This window comes from Cervus elaphus, chromosome 1 (assembly GCF_910594005.1).
Source record: "Cervus elaphus chromosome 1, mCerEla1.1, whole genome shotgun sequence".
Classification (NCBI taxonomy): Eukaryota; Metazoa; Chordata; class Mammalia; order Artiodactyla; family Cervidae; genus Cervus; species Cervus elaphus.
The window spans coordinates 21,519,856-21,543,624 of NC_057815.1; the positions used below are offsets into that span (position 1 = coordinate 21,519,856).

Here is a 23,769-nt window from a genome sequence, read left to right on the forward strand (position 1 = left end):
TGGGCAAAAGAGGAAGAGAAGGGGTAATGGGGATAAGTGGGTAGAGTCTAGATCTACTTGGGGAGTGGAACTGAAATCATTGCTAATGGATTGGATGGTGGAGTGAGGAAGAAGGAAGAATCAAAAGATAAGTTCCGGGACTTAGGGTTGAGCAACCAGCAATGCAACAACTGGGAACATGCGGGCAGAAGCAGGTTCATTGTAGAAAATCAGCACTTCCATTTCGCACGCTCATGTACATGCTTTGGAATCAAACAGCCTGGTCCACATCTGAGAATCCGCCACTTACTGGCTGGGTGGCCGGAATCTGCCTGCAAGGCAGGAGACCCTGATTCGATTCCTGGGTGGGAAGGATCCCCTGGAGAAAGGGATTGGCTGCCCACTCCAGTATTCATGGGCTTCCCTGGTGGCTCAGATGGTAAAGAATCTACCTGCAGTGCAGGAGACCTGGATTCGATCCCTGGGTTGGGGAGATCCCCTGGAGGAGGACATGGCAACTCACTCCAGTATTCTTGCCTGCAGAATCTCCATGGACAGAGGTGCCTGGTGGGCTACAGTCCATGGGATCGCAAAGAGTCAGACATGACTGAGCAACGATGCACAGCTGGGTGGTCTGTGTGTCTTTGTCACTGCCTAGCTGTGTTCCTGTCACTGAATTGTTTTGGGGCTTAGATGGGCTAATGCAGGTTACATGCTCCCCACAAGGCCTGGCATATTTAAGCCCTTCATAGTATTGGCAGTTATTTGGTACCTTCTGCTAAATACATCTAAATACAAATCTACTGACCTTGATCTTTTTCAGGTTTAATCTTCACACCATAGCTTTGGGATAAATGAATTATGGTTCTAGCAAGAGGAAGAAATTTGTACTCAGAGTAAAGATAGCTCCGTCAGAATTGTTATTGCTTATTTTTCTTGTACTTTGGAGGTTTTTGGGGTGGGGGAGGCCTTTTTGTGAAAACTACACAATAATACACTTGCTCGCTTCCCATGTAGTATATGTGTTTAATCTTCCATTATATAAAGGTTCAGGGTGAATAATGCACCCTAAAAAGTTGCTTAACTGGAGTATAGAATTATTCCAAACTCTTCCCAAATTTTAAGGTACTAGTTAAAAATTCAAGGAATTATATCAAGAAGGCTTCCAGTTTGATGTGAAAACCCTAAGCTACTTCATCTTTTCTCCATCGTATGAAGTTAGACATGGTGGTATATAAGACCTGGGCACTCATTAATAGTAAAGGTGGTCCACTGTCCTCTGAAGACCAGAGTTGTCAGTAGTAGAAATTTCTCATCACCACATGACCCAGGTACAAACTATTTTATCAGTGGCAGGAACATAGTAAGTACCTGGTAATTGTTACATTAGCTATATGTTTTCTGTCTTAAAGTATCCAGTGATACAGATCTAGATTTATGAACAGTTTCAAGGCATGTTTTATAGAAGCAGTGGCAAAAGTAGAACTTCCTGTGGAATAATCTACCCTCCCACCCCTCAGAGCCCAAAAGAAACATATTGCCAGTATCCTTAGTTAAATATTGATGTCCTTTCTTCACAGAATATTTCTTTGTTTTTATAGGAGCTCCAGGCCAGAATAATCCTCAGCCTGTACAAAACTCCAGTGGTAACAACCAAGGAGGTGAGTTTAAAAAGGTCAGAAAATGGATTATCTGTCTAGCATATGTAAAGTAATATCAGCTGGTCCAGTACATATAAGCTGGTACACTGACTGTCTTAACTATGATTTGTTCATTTGTAAATACGTAAAGCCTCCCATCAAAGGCTTCCCTTAGTAGGCATCAGGAAATGATACTTCACTAGACTCATCATCTTTCTCAGTCTAGCAAAGTTGTGAGTAAATTCTAAAAGTATTAATAAAAACATACTGGAGTTTATTAGTGAGGTGAAGCACATTTTTCGGTGTGACATTTTGGGCCTATGGATATGAACTAGAATTCATAAATCTGCTGATCTTGCTGGTAGAAGAAATCACTTTAAGCTGCTCAGCCATGGCAGCCTTAACTTGCCTTGGTGGACTCTAAGAAGACCCTGCTTATATTTCACCCAACCATTAGATTTCAGTCTACCCCGTTGCTTCCTTATTGAAACAGTAGATGAGGCCCTTTTCTTGTGCTTTTAGTTTGGGACAGATGGATTTCTTCCTTGATTTTCTGAATTAACATGCAAGGATAGGAATCAGACTGATGTTATAAATAATTGTACCATCAACACATGTTTCTACTAAGTCATGTTTAGTTTATTTCTCACCACCTTTTTTAAGAGTGACAGAGGTAGAAATTTAAAAAGGTACACAGATCCTGTCCCTGGTCCCATTTTTTCTACTTTTATTCAACAAATATTAATAGAGTGTCTCTAATGTGTGGACACAATACAAAAGGGACCGAGGTCTAACTTCTTGGAGGTTTTGTTTGTTTTTAGTTTTATTTTGTTGTTTAAACATACACATAACATAAAATTCACAATTTTAATCATTTTTAGGTGTACAGGTGACATTACATACTTTCACAGTGTTGTGCAATATCATGGATATTTTTATTTTTTATTGAAGTACAGTTAATTTACAATGTTGTGTTAATTTCTGCTGTCCAGCAAAATGACTTAGTTATATACATGTATGCATTCTTTTTTATTTTCTTTTCCGTTGTGGTTTATTCCTGATTATTAAATGTAGTTCCCTGTGCACCATTGTTATTTCTCAGTTCTATATGTAATGGTTTACATCTACTCACCCCAGAGTCCTAGTCCTTCCCTCCCCTTAGAAATCTTGAGGTTTCCTTGGAAACCCTAAGTCTGTTCTGTATGTCTGTGAGTCTCTTCTTACTTCATACATAGGTTCATTTGTACCGTATTTTAGGATTGACATATAAGTGATTTGTTCTTGTTTAATCAGTAAGTTATGTCCGCCACTGTGACCCCACGGATGCAGCATGCCAAGCTTCCCTGTCCTTCACTGTCTTCTGGAGTTCGCTGAAATTCATGTCCATTTAATCAGATCACTGATTAATCAGTGATTAATCCATCCAGTCAACTCTTCCTCTGTTGCCCCCTTCTTCTTTTCCCTCAGTCTTTCCCAGCATCAGGGTCTTTTCCAGTGAGGCAGCTCTTTGCTGCAGGTGACCAAACTATTGCAGCTTCAGCATGTCTTTCCAATGAATATTAAGGGTTGTTTTCTGTTGGATTGACTGGCTTGATCTCCTTGGTGTCCAAGGGACTCTTAAGAATCTTCTCCAGCATCACACTCAAAAGCATCAATTCTTTTGTTTTCTTTATGGTCCCACTGACATCTGTATATGACTACAGGAAAACCATGGCTTTGACTAGATGAACCTTTGTTTGCAAAGTAAATCTCTGCTTTTTAATATGCTATTTATATAGTGATTGCCAGACTTCCAAAGCCATCATAATGGGTAGCCAATTAGGAAATGAAATTAATCTTTAATGAATCTGTGCCACTTTATAAACTTAACTCCATTTAGTGAAGTATTCCGCTGTAATACTTGGTCTTCTTTTGTCATGTAAAGTACCCGCCTCCTTGTACTTAGAACGTCCAAGACATTCTTTATTTCAGTGCTTTATTTAAGGCAATTTCTGCCTTCTTCCTCAAGCCAGAAAAAAGGAAAGCATCCGTCATAAGAGTGACAACATCAGGGAGAGAAAAACAGGAGGCTCTTGTAATCTGGGCAAAAGAGGAAGAGAAGGGGTAATGGGAATAAGTGGGTAGAGTCTAGATCTACTTGGGGAGTGGAACTGAAATCATTGCTAATGGATTGGATGGTGGAGTGAGGAAGAAGGAAGAATCAAAAGATAAGTTCCGGGACTTAGGGTTGAGCAACCGGCAAAGCAATAGCTGGGAACATTCGGGCAGAAGCAGGTTTATCATAGAAAATCAGCACTTCCATTTCACACGCTCATGTACATGCTTTGGAATCAAACAGCCTGGTCCACATCTGAGAATCCGCCACTTACTGGCTGGGTGGCCAGAATCTGCCTGCAAGGCAGGAGACCCTGATTTGATTCCTGGGTGGGAAAGATCCCCTGGAGAAAGGGATTGGCTGCCCACTCCAGTATTCATGGGCTTCCCTGGTGGCTCAGATGGTAAAGAATCTACCTGCAGTGCAGGAGACCTGGATTCGATCCCTGGGTTGGGGAGATCCCCTGGAGGAGGACATGGCAACTCACTCCAGTATTCTTGCCTGGAGACTCTCCATGGACAGAGGTGCCTGGTGGGCTACAGTCCATGGGATCCAAAAGAGTCAGACATATCTGAGCATCTATGCACAGCTGGGTAGTCTCCTGTGGGTCTCCTGTCAGTCTCCCGTGGGTCTTCTGTCACTGCTTAGCTGTGTTCTTGTCGCAGATATCTTGGGATGTTAGATGTGTAGATGCAGGTTACATGCTCCCCAACAAAGCCTGGCATGTTTAAGCCCTTCATAATATTGGCAGTTATTTGGTACCTGCTGCTAAATACATCTAAATACATAGTTGACTGACGTTGAGCTTTTCCAGGTTTAATCACACCGTAGCCTTCTAGGATTAAGGTACTATGGTTCCAGCATGAGAAAGAAATTTTCTCACACAGTAAAGATCACTCCATCGGAATTGTTATTGCTTACTTTCTTCGTACTTAAAAGGTTCTTTTTGGGGGGAGGCCTTCTTTTCACAAAGTACACAATAATATACTTGCTCGCCTCCCATGTAATATATGTTTTTATTCTTCCATCATATAAAGATCCAGGGTGAATAATGCACCCTGAAAAGTTGCTTAACTGGAGCATAGAATTCTTCCAAACTCTTTCCAAATTTTAAGGTACTAATTAAAAATTCAAATAATTATATCAAGAAGGCTTGCAATTTTACGTGAAAACCCTAAGCCACTTCATCTTCTCTCCCATTGTATGAAGTTAGGCGTGCTGGTGTACAAGACCTGGGCACTTGTTAATAGTAAGGGTGGTCCACTGTCCTCAGAATAGCAGAGCTGACAGTGGTAGAAATTCCTCATAACCACATGGCCCATGTACAAACTATTTTATCAGTGGCTGGCGCATAGTAAGTACCTGGTAAGTGTTACATTAGCTATATGTTTTCTGTCTTAAATAATCCAGTAAAGAGATCTAGATTTATGAATAGTTTCAAAGCATGTTTCATAGAAGCAGTGGCAAAAGTAGAACTTCCTGTGGAAAAATCTACCCTCCCACCCCTAGAAGCCGAAAGAAACATATTACCAGTATCCTTAGTTAAAATATTGATGTCCTTTCTTCACAGAATATTTCTTTGTTTTTATAGGAGCTCCAAACCAGAATGATCCTAAATCTCCAGAAAACTCCAAGGATAAGCAAAGAGGTGAGTTTTAGAAGGTCAGAAAATGGATTATCTGTCTAGCATACATAAAGTTATATCAGCCAGTCAAGTACACATAAGCTGGTACACTGACCTGTATTAGCCATGATTTGTGCATTTGTGAGTACTTAAAGCCTACCATCAAAGGCTTCTCTTCGTAGGCATCAGGAAATGCTAGTTCACTGGATTCACCATCTTTCTCAGTCTAGCAAAGTTGTGAGTAAATTCTAAAACTATTGATAAAAACATTCTGGAGTTTATTACTGAATTTTAAATCACCTTTTTAGGTATGACCTTTTATGCTCTGCCTATGAATATGAACTAGAATTCATAAATCCGCTGATCTTGCTGGTGGAAGAAATCACTTTAAGCTGGTCAGCCATGGCAGCCTTAATTTGCCTTGGTGGACTCTAAGGAGACCCTGCTTATATTTCACCCATCAGATAGATTTCAACCCACCACTTTGCTTCCTTCTTGAAACAGTAGATGAGACTTTTTTCTTGTGCTTTTAGTTTGGGACAGATGGATTTCTTCCTTGATTTTCTGAATTAACATGCAAGGATAGGAACCAGACTAAATGTTATAAGTAATAGTACTATCAATGCATGTTTCTTCTAACTAATATTTAGTTTATCTTTTCACTGCCTTTATTAAGAGTGACAGAGGTAAAAACTTAAAAAGGTACACAAATCCTATCCCTGGACCCATCTTTTGTACTTTTCTTCAACAAATATTGATTGAGTGTCTCTAATGTGTGGACACAGTACGAAAGGGACCAAGCTCTGACGTCTTGGTGTTTTTGTTTGTTTTTTGTGTTATTTTATTGTTCAAACGTACACATAACTTAAAATTCACAATGTTAGCCATTTTTAGGTGTACAGGTGGCATTAAATACATTCGCAATGTTGTGCAATGTCGTGGAGATTTTTATTAACTTTTTACTGAACTACAGTTATATATTACAATGTTCTGTAAGTTCTGCTGTCCAGCAAAATGACTTAGTTATATACATGTATACATTCTTCTTTATTTTCTTTTCCATTGTGGTGTATTTCAGAATATTAAATGTAGTTCCCTGTGCACCTTTGCTGTTTCTCAATTCTATGTGTAACAGTTTGTATCTACTAACCCCAGACTCCTAGTCTCTCCCTCCCCTTGGAAAGCTTGGGGTTTCCTTGGAAACCCTAAGTCTGTTCTGTATATCTGTGAGTCTGTTTCTACTTCAAAGATCGGTTCATTTGTGCCATATTTTAAATTCCACATATAAGTGATTTGTTGTTGTTTAGTTACTAAGTTGTGTCTGATTCTGTGACCGCATGGATTACAGCATGCCAAGCTTCCCTGTCCTTCACTGTCTCCCGGAGTTTGCTCAAACTCACGTCCATTTAATCAGATCACTGATTAATCAGTGATTAATCCATCAAGTCCCGTCATCTTCTGTTGCCCCTTCTTCTTTTGCCTTCAGTCTTTCCTAGTATCAGGGTCTTTTCCAATGAGTCACCTCTTTGCATCAGGTGGCCAAAGTATAGTAGCTTCAGCATCCGTCTTTCTAATGAGCCAGCAATGCAACAAGTGGGAACATGTGGGAAGAAGCAGGTTTATCATAGAAAATCAACACTTCCATTTGGCACTCTCATGTACATGCTTTGGAATCAAACAGCCTGGTCCACATCTGAGAATCCGCCACTTACTGGCTGGGTGGCCAGAATCTGCCTGCAAGGCAGGAGACCCTGATTTGATTCCTGGGTGGGAAAGATCCCCTGGAGAAAGGGATTGGCTGCCCACTCCAGTATTCATGGGCTTCCCTGGTGGCTCAGATGGTAAAGAGTCCACCTGCAGTGCAGGAGACCTGGATTCGATCCCTGGGTTGGGGAGATCCCCTGGAGGAGGACATGGCAACTCACTCCAGTATTCTTGCCTGGAGAATCTCCATGGACAGAGGTGCCTGGTGGGCTACAGTCCATGGGATCCCAAAGAGTCAGACATGACTGAGCAATGATGTACCGCTGGGTGGTCTCCTGTGGGTCTCCTGTGGGTCTTTGTCACTGCCTAGCTGTGTTCCTGTCACTGAATTGTTTTGGGGGTTAGATGGGCTAATGCAGGTTACATGCTCCCCACAAGGCCTGGCATATTTAAGCCCTTCATAATATTGTCAATTATTTGCTACCTGCTGCTAAATACATCTAAATACATCATCTACTGACGTTGATCTTTTTCAGGTTTCATCTTCACACCATAGTTTTGGGATAAATGGATTACGGTTCTAGCAAGAGGAAGAAATTTGTACTCAGAGTAAAGATAGCTCCGTCAGAAATGTTATTGTTTACTTTCTTTGTACTTGGGAGGTTTTTTGGGGGGGGGGAGGCCTTCTTGTGAAAACTACACAATAATGCACTCGCTCGCCTCCCATGTAGTATATGTGTTTAATCTTCCATTATATAAAGATCCAGGGTGATCCTGAAAAATTGCTTAACTGGAGCATAGAATTCTTCCAAACTCTCTTCAAATTTTAAGGTACTAGTTAAAAATTCAGGGGATTATATCAAGAACGCTTCCAGTTTGATGGGAAAACCCTAAGCTACTTCATCTTTTCTACAATGTATGAAGTTAGGCGTGGTGGTATACAAGACCTGGGCACTCGTTAATAGAAATGGTGGTCCACTGTCCTCTGAGGAGCAGAGTTGTCAGTAGTAGAAATTTCTCATCACCACATGGCCCTTGTACAGACTATTTTTTCAGTGGCTGGCACATAGAAAGTACTAGGTAAGTGTTACATTAGCTATATGTTTTCTGTCTTAAAATATCCAGTGATACAGATCTAGATTTATAAACAGTTTCAAGACATATTTCATAGAAGCAGTGGCAAAAGTAGAACTTCCTGTGGAATAATCTACCCTCCCACCCCTCAGAGCCCAAAAGAAACATATTGCCAGTATCCTTAGTTAAATATTGATGTCCTTTCTTTACAGAATATTTCTTTGTTTTTACAGGCGCTCCAAACCAGAATAATCCTCAGTCTGAAGAGAAGTCCAATGGTAACAACCAAGGAGGTGAGTTAAAAAGGTCAGAAAACAGATTATCTGTCTAGCATACATAACGTACTATCAGCCAGTCCAGTACATGTAAGCTGCTACACTGACTGTCTTAACTATGATTTGTTCATTTGTAAATACTTAAAGCCTCCCATCAAAGGCTTCCCTTAGTAGGCATCAGGGAATGATAGTTTACTAGATTCATCATCTTTCTCAGTCTAGCAAAGTTGTGAGTAAATTCTAAAAGTATTAATAAAAACATATTGGAGTTTATTAGTGAGGTGAAGCACATTTTTCAGTGTGACATTTTGGCCTCTGCCTATGGATATGAACTAGAGTTCATAAATCTGCTGATCTTGCTGGTAGAAGAAATCACTTTAAGCTGGTCAGCCATGGCAGCATTGCCTTGGTGGACTCTTAAGAAGACCCTGCTTATATTTCACCCATCAGTTAGATTTCAGTCCACCCCCTTGCTTCCTTATTGAAACAGTAGATGAGGCCCTTTTCTTGTGCTTTTAGTTTGGGACAGATGGATTTCTTCCTTGATTTTCTGAATTAACATGCAAGGATAGGAACCAGACTGATGTTATAAATAATACTACCATCAACACATGTTTCTGCTAAGTCTTATTTAGTTTATCTTCTCACTGCCTTTATTAAGAGTGACAGAGGTAGAAACTTAAAAAGATACACAGATCCTGCCCCTGGACCCATTTTTTCTACTTTCATTCAACAAATATTGATTGAGTTTCTCTAATGTGTGGACACAGTACAAAGGGGACCAAGCTCTAACTTCTTGGAGTTTTTGTTTGTTTTTGTTTTATTTTATTGTTAAAGCATACACATAACATAAAATTCAAATGTTAGCCATTTTTTGGTGTACAGGTGGCATTACATACTTTCACAGTGTTGTGCAATGTGATGGAGATATTTTATTAATTTTTTATTGAAGTACAGTTAATTTACAGTGTTGTGTAGTTTCTGCTGTCCAGCAAAATGACTTAGTTATATCGATATACATTCTTTTTTATTTTCTTTTCCATTGAGGTTTATTCCTGAATATTAAATGTAGTTCCTCTGTGCACCATTGTTGTTTCTCAATTCTATGTGTAAAAGTTTGCATCTACTAACCCCAGACTCCTACTCCTTCCCCTAGCTTGTAAACCTTGCGGTTTCCTTGGAAGCCCTAAGTCTGTTCGGTATGTCTGTGAGTCTCTTCCTACTTCATAGTTTCATTTGTACCATATTTTAGGATCCATACATAAGTGATTTGTTCTTTAGTCACTAAGTCATGTCTGCCTCTGTGACCCCACAGACTGCAGCATGCCAAGCTTCCCTGTCCTTCACTGTCTCCCAGAGTTTGCTCAAACTCATGTCCATTTAATCAGATCACTGATTAATCAGTGATTAATCCATCCAGTCACCTCATCCTCTCTTACCATGTTCTTCTTTTGCCCTCAGTCTTTCCCAGCATCAGGGTCTTTTCCAACCAGTCAGCTCTTTGCATCAGGTGGCCAAAGTATTGTAGCTTCAGCATCCATCTTTCCAATGAATATTGAGGGTTGTTTTCTTTAGGATTGACTGGTTTGATCTCCCTGCTGTCCAAGGGACTCTTAAGACTCTTCTCTGGCACCACAGTTCAAAAGGATCAAATCTTTGTGTTCAGCCTTCTTTATGGTTCGACTCACATGTGTAAATGACTAGTGAATAAACCATAGCTTTTACCTGATAGACCTTTGTTTGCAAAGTAATGTCTCTGCTTTTTAATAAGCTATGTATAAAGTGATTGCCAGACTTCTAAAGCCACCATAATGCATAGCCAATATGAGATGAAATTAATTTTTTATGAATCTGTGCCACTTTATGAACTTAATTCCATTTAGTGAAGTATTCTGCTGTAATACTTTGTCTTTTTTTGTCACTTAAATCATCCGCTTCCTTGTACTTAGATCGTCCAAGACATTCTTTATTTCAGTGCTTGCACACAGTAGGTACTTCATAAGTATTTTTTGGAAAAGGGTGAAGAGGTCTTAAAACTAGAAAGAGCTTAGAAAGAAGGTAGTTTCTGCCTTCTTCCTCAAGCCAGAAAAAAGAAAAAATGAAAGCCTCCGTCATAAGAGTGACTACAGCAGGGAGAGAAAAACAGGAGGCTTTTGTAATCTGGGCAGAAGAGGAAGAGAAGGGGTAATGGGGATAAGTGGGTAGAGTCTAGATCTGCTTGGGGAGTGGAACTGATAACATTGCTAATGGAATGGATGGTGGAGTGAGGAAGAAGGAAGAATCAAAAGATAACTTCCAGTGTTAGGGTTGAGCAACCAGCAATGCAACAAGTGGGAACATGCGGGAAGAAGCCGGTTTATCATAGAAAATCAACACTTCCATTTGGCACTCTCATGTACACGCTTTGGAATCAAACAGCCTGGTCCACATCTGAGAATCCGCCACTTACTGGCTGGGTGGCCAGAATCTGCCTGCAAGGCAGGAGACCCTGGTTCGATTCCTGGGTGGAAAAGATCCCCTGGAGAAAGGGATCAGCTACCCACTCCAGTATTCATGGGCTTCCCTGGTGGCTCAGATGGTAAAGAATCCGCCTGCCAAACAGGAGACCTGGATTCGATCCCTGGGTTGGGAAGATTCCCCTGGAGGAAGACATGGCAACTCACTCCAGTATTCTTGCCTGCAGAATCTCCATGGACAGAGGTGCCTAGTGGGCTACAGTCCATGGGATCGCAAAGAGTCAGACATGACTGAGCAATGATGTACCGCTGGGTGGTCTCCTGTGGGTCTCCTGTGGGTCTTTGTCACTGCCTAGCTGTGTTCCTGTCACTGAATTGTTTTGGGGGTTAGATGGGCTAATGCAGGTTACATGCTCCCCACAAGGCCTGGCATGGTGCAGGTCCTTCATAATATTGTCAATTATTTGCTGCCTGCTGCTAAATACATCTAAATACATCGTCTACTGACCTTGATCTTTTTCAGGTTTAATCTTCACACCATAGTCTTTTGGGATAAATGAATTATGGTTCCAGCAAGAGGAAGATATTTGCACACAGAGTAAAGATAGTTCCATCAGAATTGTTATTGCTTAGTTTCTTTGTACTTGGGAGGATTTTGTGGTGTGGGACGCCTTCTTTGGAAAAGTACACAGTAATACACTTGCTCGCCTCCCATGTAATATATGTGTTTAATCTTCCATTATACCAAGATCCAGGGTGAATAATGCACCTTGAAACGTTGCTTAACTGGAGCATAGAATTCTTCCAAACTTTTTCCAAATTTTAAGGTACTAGTTTAAAATTCAAAGAATTATATCAAGAAGGCTTGCAATTTTACATGAAAACCCTAAGCCACTTCATCTTCTCTCCATTGTATGAAGTTAGGCGTGCTGGTGTACAAGACCTGGGCACTCGTTAATAGTAAGGGTGGTCCACTGTCCTCAGAAGACCAGAGTTGTCAGTAGTAGAAATTTCTCATCACCACATGACCCATGTAGAAACTATTTTATCAGTGGCTGGCATATAGTAAGTACCTGATAAGTGTTACATTAGCTATATGTTTTCTGTCTAAAATATCCAGTGATACAGATCTAGATTTATGAACAGTTTCAAGGCATGTTTTATAGAAGCAGTGGCAAAAGTAGAACTTCCTGTGGAAAAATCTACCCTCCCACCCCTCAGAGGCCAACAGAAACATACTGCCACTATTCTTAGTTAAATATTGATATCCGTTCTTCACAGGATATTTCTTTGTTTTTATAGGAGCTCCAAACCAGAATAATCCTCAGTCTGTACAAAACTCCAGTGGTAGCAACCAAGGAGGTGAGTTTTAAGAGGTCAGAAAACGGATTATCTGTCTAGCATACATAAAGTAATATCAGCTAGTCCAATACTTGTAAGCTGGTACACTGACCTGTCTTAACCATGATTTTGCATTTGTGAATACTTAAAGCCTCCCATCAAAGGCTTCCCTTAGTAGGCATCAGGAAATGATAGTTCACTGGATTCATCATCTAGCATCAACTGGTAAAGTTGTGAGTAAATTCTAAAAGTATTAATAAAAACATACTGGAGTTTATTAGTGAGTTTTGAAGCACATTTTTCGGTATGACATTTTGGGCTCTTCCTGTGGCTATGAACTCATAAATCTGCTGATCTTGCTGGTAGAAGAAATCACTTTAAGCTGGTCAGCTATGGTAGCCTTAATTTGCCTTGGTGGACTCTCAGGAGACCTTGCTTATATTTCACCTGTCAGTCAGATTTCAATCCACCCCCTTGCTTCCTTATTGAAACAGTAGATGAGGCCCTTTTCTTGTGCTTTTAGATTGGGACAGATGGATTTCTTCCTTGATTTTCTGAATTAACATGCAAGGATAGGAACCAGACTGATGTTATAAATAATAGTACCATCAACACATGTTTCTACTAAGTTATATTTAGTTTATCTTCTCACTGCCTTTATTAAGAGTGACAGAGGTAGAAACTTCAAAAGGTACACAAATCCTGTCCCTCCTGTTTTTTGTACTTTATTCAATGACTATTGAGTGTCTGTAATGTGTGGACACAGTGCAAAAGGGACCAAGCTCTAACTTCTTGGGAGTTTTTGTTTTTTGTTTTATTTTATTGTTTAAACATACACATAACTAAAAATTCACAGATTTGGCCAGTTTTAGGTGTACAGGTTGCATTAAATACATTCACAGTGTTGTGCTATATCATGGAGATTTTTTACTGAAATACGGTTAATGTACAATGTTGTGTTAATTCCTGCTGTCCAGCAAAATGACTTAGTTATATACATGTATACATTCTTTTTTATTTTCTTTTCCATTTTGGTTTATTCCTGAATATTAAATGTAGTTCCCTGTGTACTGTTGTTATATAGAACTGAGAAGTTCTATGTGTAATGGTTTGCATCTACTAACCCCAGACCCCTAGTCCCTCCCTCCCCGACCCTTGCTCCCCCTTGGAGACCCTATGTTTGTTCTGTGTATCTGTGAGTCTGTTTCTACTTCATAGATAGGTTCATTTGTGCCATATTTTAAATTCTACATATAAGTGATTTGTTGTTGTTTAGTCACTAAGTCGTGTCTGCCTCTGTGACCCCACGGACTGCAGCATGCCAAGCTTCCCTGTCCTTCACTGTCTCCCAGAGTTTGCTCAAACTCATGTCCATTTAATCAGATCACTGCTTAATCAGTGAATAATCCATCCAGTCACCTCATTCTCTCTTGCCCCCTTCTTCTTTTGCCCTCAGTCTTTCCCAGCATCAGGGTCTTTTCCAATGAGTCAGCTCTTTGCATCAGGTGGCCAAAGTATTGTAGCTTCAGCATCCATCTTTCCAATGAATATTGAGGGTTGATTTTCTTTAGGATTAATTGGTTTGATCACCTTGCTGTCCAAGGGACTCTTAAGAATCTTCTTCAGCACCACAGTTCCAAAGCATCAATTCTTTTGTGTCCAGCCTTCTTTATGGTTCAACTCACATGTATAAATGACTACTGGAAAAACCATAGCTTTGACTATGTGGACCTTTGTCAGTGGAATGATGCCTCTGCTTTTCAATATGCTGTCTAGCTTGTCATACCATTTCTTCGAAGTAGCAAGCATGTTTCATTTCAAGGCTGAAGTCACCATCCTCAGTGATTTTGGGGCCTAAGAACATAAAACGTCACTGTTTCTACTTTCACCCCTTCTATTTCCCAAGAAGTGATGGGACCAGATGCCATGATCTTCATTTTTTGAATGTTGGGTTTCAAGTCAGGTTTTTCACTCTCCTCTTCCACCTTCATCAGGAGGCTTTTCATCTTTAGTTTTTCGCTTTCTGCCATAAGGATGGTGTCATCTGCATATCTGAGGTTATTGATATTTCTCCTGGAAATTTTGATTCCAGCTTGTGCTTCATCCAGCTCAGCATTTTGCATGATGTACTCTGCCAGAAGTTAAATAGGCAGGGTGACAGCCTTGGCATATTCTTTTCCCAATTTTGAACAAATCTGTTGTTCCATGTCCAGTTCTAACTGTTGCTTCTTCGCCTGCATACAGGTTTCTCAGGAGTGGTCTGTTACTCCTATCTCTTTCAGAATTTTCCACAGTTTGTTGTGATCCACACAGTCAGACTTTAGCGTAGTCAGTGAAACAGAAGTAGATGCTTTTTGTAATTCCCTTACTTTCTCTATGAGCCAGTGGATGTTGGTGATTAGCAGTTGGTTACAGGGAAAAACGAGGTATTTCCACTATCATGAACAGATGGAAGTTTCTAATGACCGATCCAATGGTCAGAGAAATTCCCCCTTTTGCAGTAGTTTGGAAAATGCAGATAAAAGCATTGTCTTCCCAAGAACGAGAGAAAAAGGTATACAGGCCTGGTTCAGTCATCTTGGAAAAGCTGTCTCCTTCAGATGTCGTCTGCTTCATTTTTTAGAAGTCTTTGTTTTCAAGTCACCAGTGCAAGTCCACTCTGGGTTTGATCCTTTCCTTATAGGTGATGTGTTAATCCAAGAGTCTTCTTCTTTTAGGATTTAATGACACAAGGTTGGTTAACAGTACGTGATTGAGGCCTTTTCAGTGGGATTGAAAGGAGTCTTTCTAGAGATGAAATCTCCAGACTGCAGAGTGTGGTGTTTGAGGTTTCATTCCCCAGGAATACACTATGAACAGATGACTGAAGTTAGTTATTTCTGTGACATACATTTTAAGATACTAACTAGAGTATGACTGATAACATCATACCAGGACATATCAGAATTTTATAAAATTTCTGGAACATTTATATTAATAACATTCACCATGCATTATAACCTAAGAAGGTTTATCATCACTTATTTAACAGTGCTTCCAATATAGTTTAACATGCCAAATGAGCCTAAATAGTTTGATTTCTCTTTTTGTAAAGAAAGAGAACAAATCGTTTGAGATGTTGTAAGAGCCCTCTGAAAATTTCCAGTGTTACTTTCAGGTCAAAAAGACTTTATTTAGAATTTTATCTTGGGGAAGTTTATCAAAAATATCAACGAGTTCAGACATCTGACTAAATATGATCCCAGATTATTATAAATCAATACTTTACTACCTAAGAAGGTTACATAGTTCTGAGCAAAATTTTTCTTTTAAAATTGAAGACTTTGTTTTCATAAGTAAAAACAAAGATCTGATTAAGATAACATGAAGCACAGAAAAATAATTTTGGTAAAACACAAAATCTTTGCTTTCTAGACAAGAGTACTTAGAAGGTAAGAAAGAAAACTTTCATAGAATTTTATCAGAAGCAGATCATAGTCCAAGCAAACTTTGGTCTTTTAGTAGATGATGGAAAATTAAGTTCCAGTTTTACATAAGTACACTATTGATATTAAAGCTTATTTTTTTTAAACCCTTACAACAAATTCTTTCAATCTTACCTAACTTGATCACTCATAAAATTCCTTTTCCAGATTCTCTTTCCAAAAACCTACAACTTTCTTAATATCCCTTCAGATTTTATTCTGTGTTTTCCTCTTTCCCTTTCTGAAATGGTAAGCCTGCTTTAGGACAGTTACTTACTTTTATTTCAACAAAAATACATCTCTTATACCTTCTTTTACCATCCTATTTTTCTTGTATATGAAGATTTTTCATTTACTATTTCTTGTAGCTTTAATTATGTTAAAGGATTAGAATTCTTAACCCTTGGTAACCTTAGTTTCTAATAAAGCATTCTTTAATCAATTTATGAATACCATTCATAATTTCTAGAATCATGCTTTCTCATAGTATAGTTCTTTAGCATGGCATAAAACATGTTTACTAAGAAAACTAAATATCTTTAGTAACTCTGTAAAAGAAAGCCAAAAGTGGATAAACTTATTTTCGGTATTTACTTTTTCAGTGTTTTATCTTATTTGAAAATGATTCAGATATTCAATGAGTTTAACTCACTATTTAGCTGAACTTAAGAAAATCTTAAGGTTCTAGGGTATGAGAAGATTTAGGGAAATTTTTTTTTAATTAATTAATTTATTTATTTATTTTTTAATTAGTTGGAGGCTAATTAGTTCACAACATTTCAGTGGGTTTTGTCATACATTGATACGAATCAACCATAGATTCACACGTATTCCCCATCCCGATCCCCCCTCCCTAGGGAAATTTTTAAAAGTTTACTTAAAAGCTATTTTGTGTACATCTATTTAATTTACTTGTTTTTTAAAAATTATATTTAGATTAATTATGAAAGTCTGATCATACTGTTATTTTTCTTGCTGAATTATCATTAAAGATCAGTGCAGTACTTTGAGAACAGCTTCAGGCTTAATCTCTGGGTTGAGAAGATAACCTGGATTAAGAAATGGCAATTCACTCCAGTATTCTTGCCTGGAAAATTTCATGGACAGAGGAGCCTAGCAGACTGTAGTCCAAGGGGTTGCAAAGAGTCAGACACGACTGATCACACACATGTATACACACATTAGAGTCCTTGAGATGACTTTAAATGCTCCTTCTAGCACAGGGTATTTATCTTGAGGGGGAAAAGCATTGCCTCAAATTTTTTCCTGAAGAGACCAGATAATACAGCTATTATAAAACTGTTTTGTTTATTGTGTAAGATTTTTGCATAACTGTTTTATCCCTTTGATATATCTCTGAAACTTGAAGATCCTTATGTAATCTGTTGAATTTGTGGTTTTTTAATAGGACATGATGCTCAATATTTTGTTTTGTTAGTAACATTTCTAATTGTAGAAAAATTGTCATTTTTTGAACATACTATTTACCAATTTATTGGGTGCAATTTACTGTTGGGAAAAGAGGAGACTGCTGGCAGTACCACTTAAAACATGGATCTGTATTGCTATTACAGAGGACTCACCGCATTGAATTCAGCAAATCCAGTTGTTCTCGATTGTGTTTGTTTTTGGTCTCCATCTGAGTTCTATCAGTGCTTTCTATGATTTATTCATCTTGGCATCTAACACTATATGGAACCAAGTACATATTTTGTAGTTGCTGATTTACAAAGAACCACTGTATATGTTTTTCAGACTTTACTGGTTCATGCTCCAATCTTATCTGTTATTCTAGCTGAATTTTTTTTGTTTATAGAGTAAGATAGACACTTGAGGTTAAAGAAAGGGGAATTAAGGTTACTTTCTAGCTGTACCACAGAGTTACATGTGATGGTTTTGTTTTTTAGTATGTTCTAATAATTATTTGAAGACAGACATACTTTTGACCTTCTTTTGTACAGGGATTGTTTGATGCTTCATCCTCTTAGAAAGAAAATAATCTCCCCCATTTCATGTATAGTCTGAGAGCATATTATTTAGGGTCTGGGATGGATCGATTTATCCTTCCTGTGCAAGAAAGGCACAGGCCCAGATTGTTTTTCATAACAGGGTTTGGGCAAGGAAATGTAACATAGTCCAGAATGGACATTAGATATCAGAACAACAGTTCAGTATAAGGATATAGGATCATTCTTCTTGATCAGTTAGGATTAATGCTTCCCCCAAAAGGGGAGTCTCAGGTTCAAGGTACCACCATCCAGTCTGAAGCTCTTTTCTTGGGCATAATTTTACAAAGCAGTTGACCTCCCTTAATGTTCTCACCATACATGACTGCCTTTGGCTTGGTACAGTTGTTTAGTACATCCTTGGTACAGTTGCTTGGGCTGCTCTAGTGGGGTTGGCTTTATCCACAGATCCAGCAGGACCATAGCAGTTTTGAACAGATGCACCTGGTTTGAGTGTTAGATTTCTGCAGAAAAGGTAGTGGAAATTTGGGAACAGCTTACTCAAATAATTATTCCAACTGTTACCCCCAATGAAAACACTAGAAACCTTACTGATGGGAAGAATTCATCAGGTACATAATCTCATATTCCTTAGTGCCTTCCTTTATTTCCTTTGGGTAAAGTGGTTTATGTATGAAAGAAATATTAGATGGAAACTTCCAGTTAGGTTGTAAGCTGCTACAAGACAGAAACTAGATGACCTGACAGGTTATCTCAGATGCAGATGGTGTTAGATGGACAGACAGAGATGTAGGTATAGATATTGTTATTTCTAACCAGAGAGTTGATGTAGGAAACAATTTCTCTGATTACTCCGAAGGTTACTGTGTACTTAAGGAAGTGCTTCAACTCTTCAAAGGCTTTATTTTGTTCAACTCATGTTTATGAGATTGCATTTGAAAATTGCTGATAATTTTTAACATCATTAGATTTTGTAGGAATGTAGAGTGGGAAATCATGCAATATTATGTTCAGTTTCAGGAACAAATGTTTGTTTTGACTGTCCACTCTGCTATTCACTGTTTTAGGTACAAGGCATGTAGTGATATTAGGTTGGTTCAAAAGTAATTGTGGTTTTGCATTGTTGAACTTTGCTGTTTGATACTGGAATATATTCTTAAATTGAGCTATGAAGTTTTGCCTAATCCACCATATTCACCTGACCTCTTACACACCGACAACCACTTCTTCAAGCATCTTGACAACTTTTTGCAGGGAAAATGCTTCCACAGCCAGCAGGCGTTAGGAAATGCTTTGTAGGAGTTTTTCAAATCCCAAAGTATGGATTTTTATGCTACAGCAATAAACAAACTTATTTCTCGTTGGCAAAAATATGTTGATCATTAAGGTTTCTATTTTTATTAATAAAAATGTGTTTGTGCCTAGTTACAGTGATTTAAGATTCATGGTCCGAAACTAAAGTTACTTTTTCACCAACCTAATAAATAAGACAGATTAGGCCCTGCTCTCAAGAAGTTTATAATCAGTTGGTGGTTGAGTCTGTAAGTAGTGTCTGACTCTTTTGACCCCATGGACTATGGCCTGCCAGCTCCTCTGTCCATGAGGCTTCTCCAGGCAAGAATACTGGAGTGGGTTGTCATTTCCTTCTCCAGGGGATCTTCCCAACCCAGGGATCGAACCTGGGTCTCCTGCATTGCAGGCAGATTCTTTACCAACTGAGCTATGAGGGAAGCCCTAATAATCTGGTGAGGAGATACAAACTATGAGATAAACAACTGAAGGCGATTTCAGATCATGATTTTTAGAAATAAACAGGATATATATATATACATATATATATATATATGTATATGGTGGAGAATGACTGAGGAAGGGCTGCCTCAGACCAGGTGGTCTGGGAGGACCTCTCTGAGGTGGAGTCATCTGAGCTGAGCCCTGACTGACAGGAAGGAGCCAGCCCTGCACATACCAGCAGGAAGAGCGTTGCAGGCAGAAGGAATAATTAGTGCAGGTGTGAAACAGGAGTGAACCTCTGTGACATGTGGCTGGCATGCAGCCGTTGGTGTGTACTTATTACATACAGGAATTATGAAATGGGAATACAGTGTTTAATATGTAAGAGTTGTATTTTGAAACATCAAAAACATAGTAGAGCACATTTCAGAAGAAGAGGCCAGAGATGTGGATTCTGGCTACTTGATTAAATTTTCTGGGTCTTTTTTGTTGTCATTCGAGTGGAGGTAAGTGTTAGTTCTTCAGACATAAAATGCTATGGTGATTCTAAACTACAGTGCACCTTCATATTCTCTGTACTTTCAAGACAGCAGGTATAATAATAAATTGGAGTGGTTCTGGTGCTTTCTTTCCTGAAGTGTGCCGCTATCCCGAATTAGGAGCCAGATGAAAAGCTTCCAGTTCAGATCAAGAACTGTTGCTTGTACTTGACTGTGATGTGAGCTTTAAAAGGGAGCATCAGATGTTTAACAGTTAAACCATTTTCAGGGTTAGCGGTATGGGGCTGGGTAACCAGCCTGTTGTATGAGTTCTGGGAAAACCCAGGAGATTGTGAATGTTAGCTTGGGTTTGTGGGGGCTGTGAGCTTGTGATGAATGGAGGTTAGGAGGGAGAAACGGTGTGGGATGCACATGTGCTGAGAATTCAGTGCAGAAATCCCAGAAATACCAAGAAATGCTAAACAGCAACAGAAATGAGGAAAATGAGCAGTTTTTAGTACTTTTGTTCCTTTTCACAGATAGTGTAGAAGATAAACATAGGTGTCCTCCCTCTCCCCCCAAAAGTAAATCTAGGGCAGAAAGCCAGCTACCAGACCCTCTGTTCCTATTGTCTTTCAGTATGCACACGGGGGTTTGACACACAGTGAGTGCCCAGTGGGTCCTTGCTGAATCTGAATTTTAGTTTGAATAGGAGAATGGACTTACTTGGCATTGAATACATGACACTCATTTTTTTAGCTTGCTCTGGACTCTCATGTCGTCTTTCAGACAAATGTTATTGACTTATCTACTCAATCGTGTATAGTAATACATAGAGATTTCTCAAGAATAACTTTCCCACATGCATAGTATTAAAAAAAAAAAGACTTTGATGTACTGGTTATAGAATTAAGCAGTAGTTGGTATCAGGCATTCATCTTTTTGTCAGTATCTTCTTTTTCTCCTTAATATTTTAATTTTGTTTACAACTTAATATAAAATGAGTAATGCATGTACATAATTTGAAAGTTCAGAGAATACTTGAAAATATGAAATACATAATACCTGCCTTCCTTTCTCTATTGAGTCCCACTGACTCCTTTTCTCAGATGTCCTTTAATGGTCAAAAGCCAGACTCATTGTTTCCATCCAAAGATCTGTATTTTGTGTCTCACTTGAATGACCAACCATTTGTATCTAAAGCAAGAAATGATTACCAGTTTTACATGTATTCTTCCAAAGACAGTTTAAAAGTGAGAGTGTTAGTCACTCAGTTGTGTCCAACTCTTTGTGACCCCATGGACTGTAGCTCACAAGGATCCACTGTTCATGGAATTCTCCAGGCAAGACAGTTTAAGCCTAATCCATATATAGCATATGTGTTTTTTATGAACATAAATGGGTAAGCACATAAATGTGCTAAGCACACCTTTCCCTGCTCAGCTGGTCTCACTTGCGCTCATCCTTCCTTGTGGCTACATGGTATTCCACGGTACAGATGATCCTCCCAGGTCCCTACTGAGGGAGGTGTAGGTTATTTTCAGTCTCTGCTCGTTTAAGCACTGCTGCAGTGAATATCCCTCCTGTTCCATGCTGGCTTCCCTTTGCTAGGGCCCCTGTGGTGCTCTTTCCAAGTGGTGGCACTGCTGAGTCAGATTGTGCATGTATTTTAATTGATAATATTTTGCTAAATTTCCTTGCAAGAAGATTACACTAGTTTACTCCCACAGGCAGTAAAAGGTGCTTGTTTTCCACAGTCTCAACAGCACTGGGTAATAGCAAGCATTTTAATATTTGCCAATCTGATACGTGATTAATGAAGTCTCCTTGTTAGGAGTTACAGTCCTTTAAATAAGTTTAGAATATTTTCATATTGGTTTTAAAGGGGCTTGGTTCTTTTTTTAAAAAACCGCTTTACTGAGATGTAAGTCACTCACTTCAGGTGTATAATTCAGTGGTTTTTTAGTATATTCAGGTATGTGCAACCATCACCAGTTAATTTTGGAATATTTTCATTGCCTCAAAAAGAACTTCTGTGCCCTTTAGCCATCACCTTCCTTACCCCCATCTCACCCTGACCCTCCAATCCCTAAGCAATCATTTATCTAGTTTCTATTTCTAGATTTCCTTATTCTGGACTTCCACATGAACAGAATCATTTTAGTATGTGATCTTTTATGATTGACTTCTTTAACTTATGTTTTCAAGATAACGTGAGTTGTAGCAAGTTATCAGTACTTCATTCCCTTTTATGGATGAGAAATGTTCCACTGTACAAAGATACCATATAATGCTTATATATTCATCCATTGGTGGACATTTAGGTTGCTTCAACCTTCTGACTGTTATGAATAGTATTGCTATAAACAGGTGTGCAGAATTGATGGGTCATATGGCAACTGTGCTTGATGAACTGCCAGGCTGTTTTCCTAAAAGGCTGTCCCATTTCACATTCCAACAAGCAGTGTACGCTGTGTCAGGATTTTGATTTCTCTATATCCTTTCCAGCACTTTTAAACTTTTTGATTCTAGTCATCCTAGTAGGTATGAAATAGTATCTCATTGTGGTTTTGATTTGCATTTCTTTGTTGACTAATGATGTTGAGCATCCTTCTTGTGTTTCAAAAAAAGAAAACTACAGGCCAGTATCACTGATGAACATAGATGCAAAAATCCTTAACCAAATTCTAGCAAGCAGAATCCAACAACATATTAAAAAGATCATACATCATGACCAAGTGAGCTTTATCCTAGGGATGCAAGGATTCTTCAATATCTGCAAATCAATCAACATAATACACCACATTAACAAATTGAAAAATAAAAACCATATGATTATCTCAATAGATGCAGAGAAACCTTTTGAAAAATTCAACATCCGTTTATGATAAAAACTCTCCAGAAAGCAGGAATAGAAGGAACATACCTCAACATAATAAAAGCTATATATGACAAACCCACAGCAAACATTATCCTCAGTGGTGAAAAAATTGAAAGCATTTCCCTTAAAGTCAGGAACAAGACAATGGTGCCCACTCTCACCACTACTATTCAACATAGTTTTGGAAGTTTTGGCCACAGCAATCAGAGCAGAAAAAGAAATAAAAGGAATCCAGATAGGAAAAGAAGAAGTGAAACTCTCACTGTTTGCAGATGACATGATCCTCTACATAGAAAAACCCTAAAGACACCACCAGAAAATTACTAGAGTTAATCAATGAATATAGTAAAGTTGCAGGATATAAAATCAACACAGAAATCCCTTGCATTCCTATACACTAACAATGAGAAAACAGAGAAATTAAGGAAACAATTCCATTCACCATTCCAACGAAAACAATAAAATACTTAGGAATATATCTACCTAAAGAAACAAAAGACCTTTATATAGAAAACTATAAAACACTAGTGGAAGAAATCAAAGAGGACACAAATAGATGGAGAAATATACCATGTTCATGGATCAGAAGAATCAATACAGTGAAAATGAGTATACTATCCAAAGCAATCTTATAGATTCAATGCAGTCCCTATCAATCTACCAAGAATATTTTTCACAAAGCTAGAACAAATAGTTTCACAATTTGTATGGAAATACAAAAAATCTCAAGTAGCCAAAGCAGTCTTGAGAAAGAAGAATGGAACTGGAGGAATCAACCTGCCTGACTTCAGGCTTTACTACAAAGCCACATTCATCAAGACAGTATGGTACTGGCACAAAGACAGAATTATAGATCAGTGGAACAAAATAGAAAGCCCAGAGATAAATCCACGCACCTATGGACACCTTATCTTCGACAAAGGAGGCAAGAATAGACAATGGAGAAAAGACAATCTCTTTAACAAGTGGTACTGGGAAAACTGGTCAACCACTTGTAAAAGAATGAAACTAGAACACTTTCTAACACCATACACAAAAATAAACTCAAAATGGATT

The 23,769-nt window shown here is 38.7% G+C and overlaps 1 protein-coding gene across 1 annotated transcript in view; it reads left to right on the forward strand.

Annotated features, from left to right (window-relative positions):
• The window catches only part of TMEM123 (transmembrane protein 123), a 115,631-nt gene that overhangs the window by 54,520 nt on the left and 37,342 nt on the right, over nucleotides 1–23,769 (forward strand). Inside the window, exons 11-14 of the mRNA XM_043884865.1 lie at nucleotides 1,581–1,640; nucleotides 5,306–5,362; nucleotides 8,350–8,409; nucleotides 12,150–12,209. Of these exons, the coding sequence (XP_043740800.1) occupies nucleotides 1,581–1,640; nucleotides 5,306–5,362; nucleotides 8,350–8,409; nucleotides 12,150–12,209 (237 nt within the window). The remainder of the gene's footprint in view (nucleotides 1–1,580; nucleotides 1,641–5,305; nucleotides 5,363–8,349; nucleotides 8,410–12,149; nucleotides 12,210–23,769) is intronic.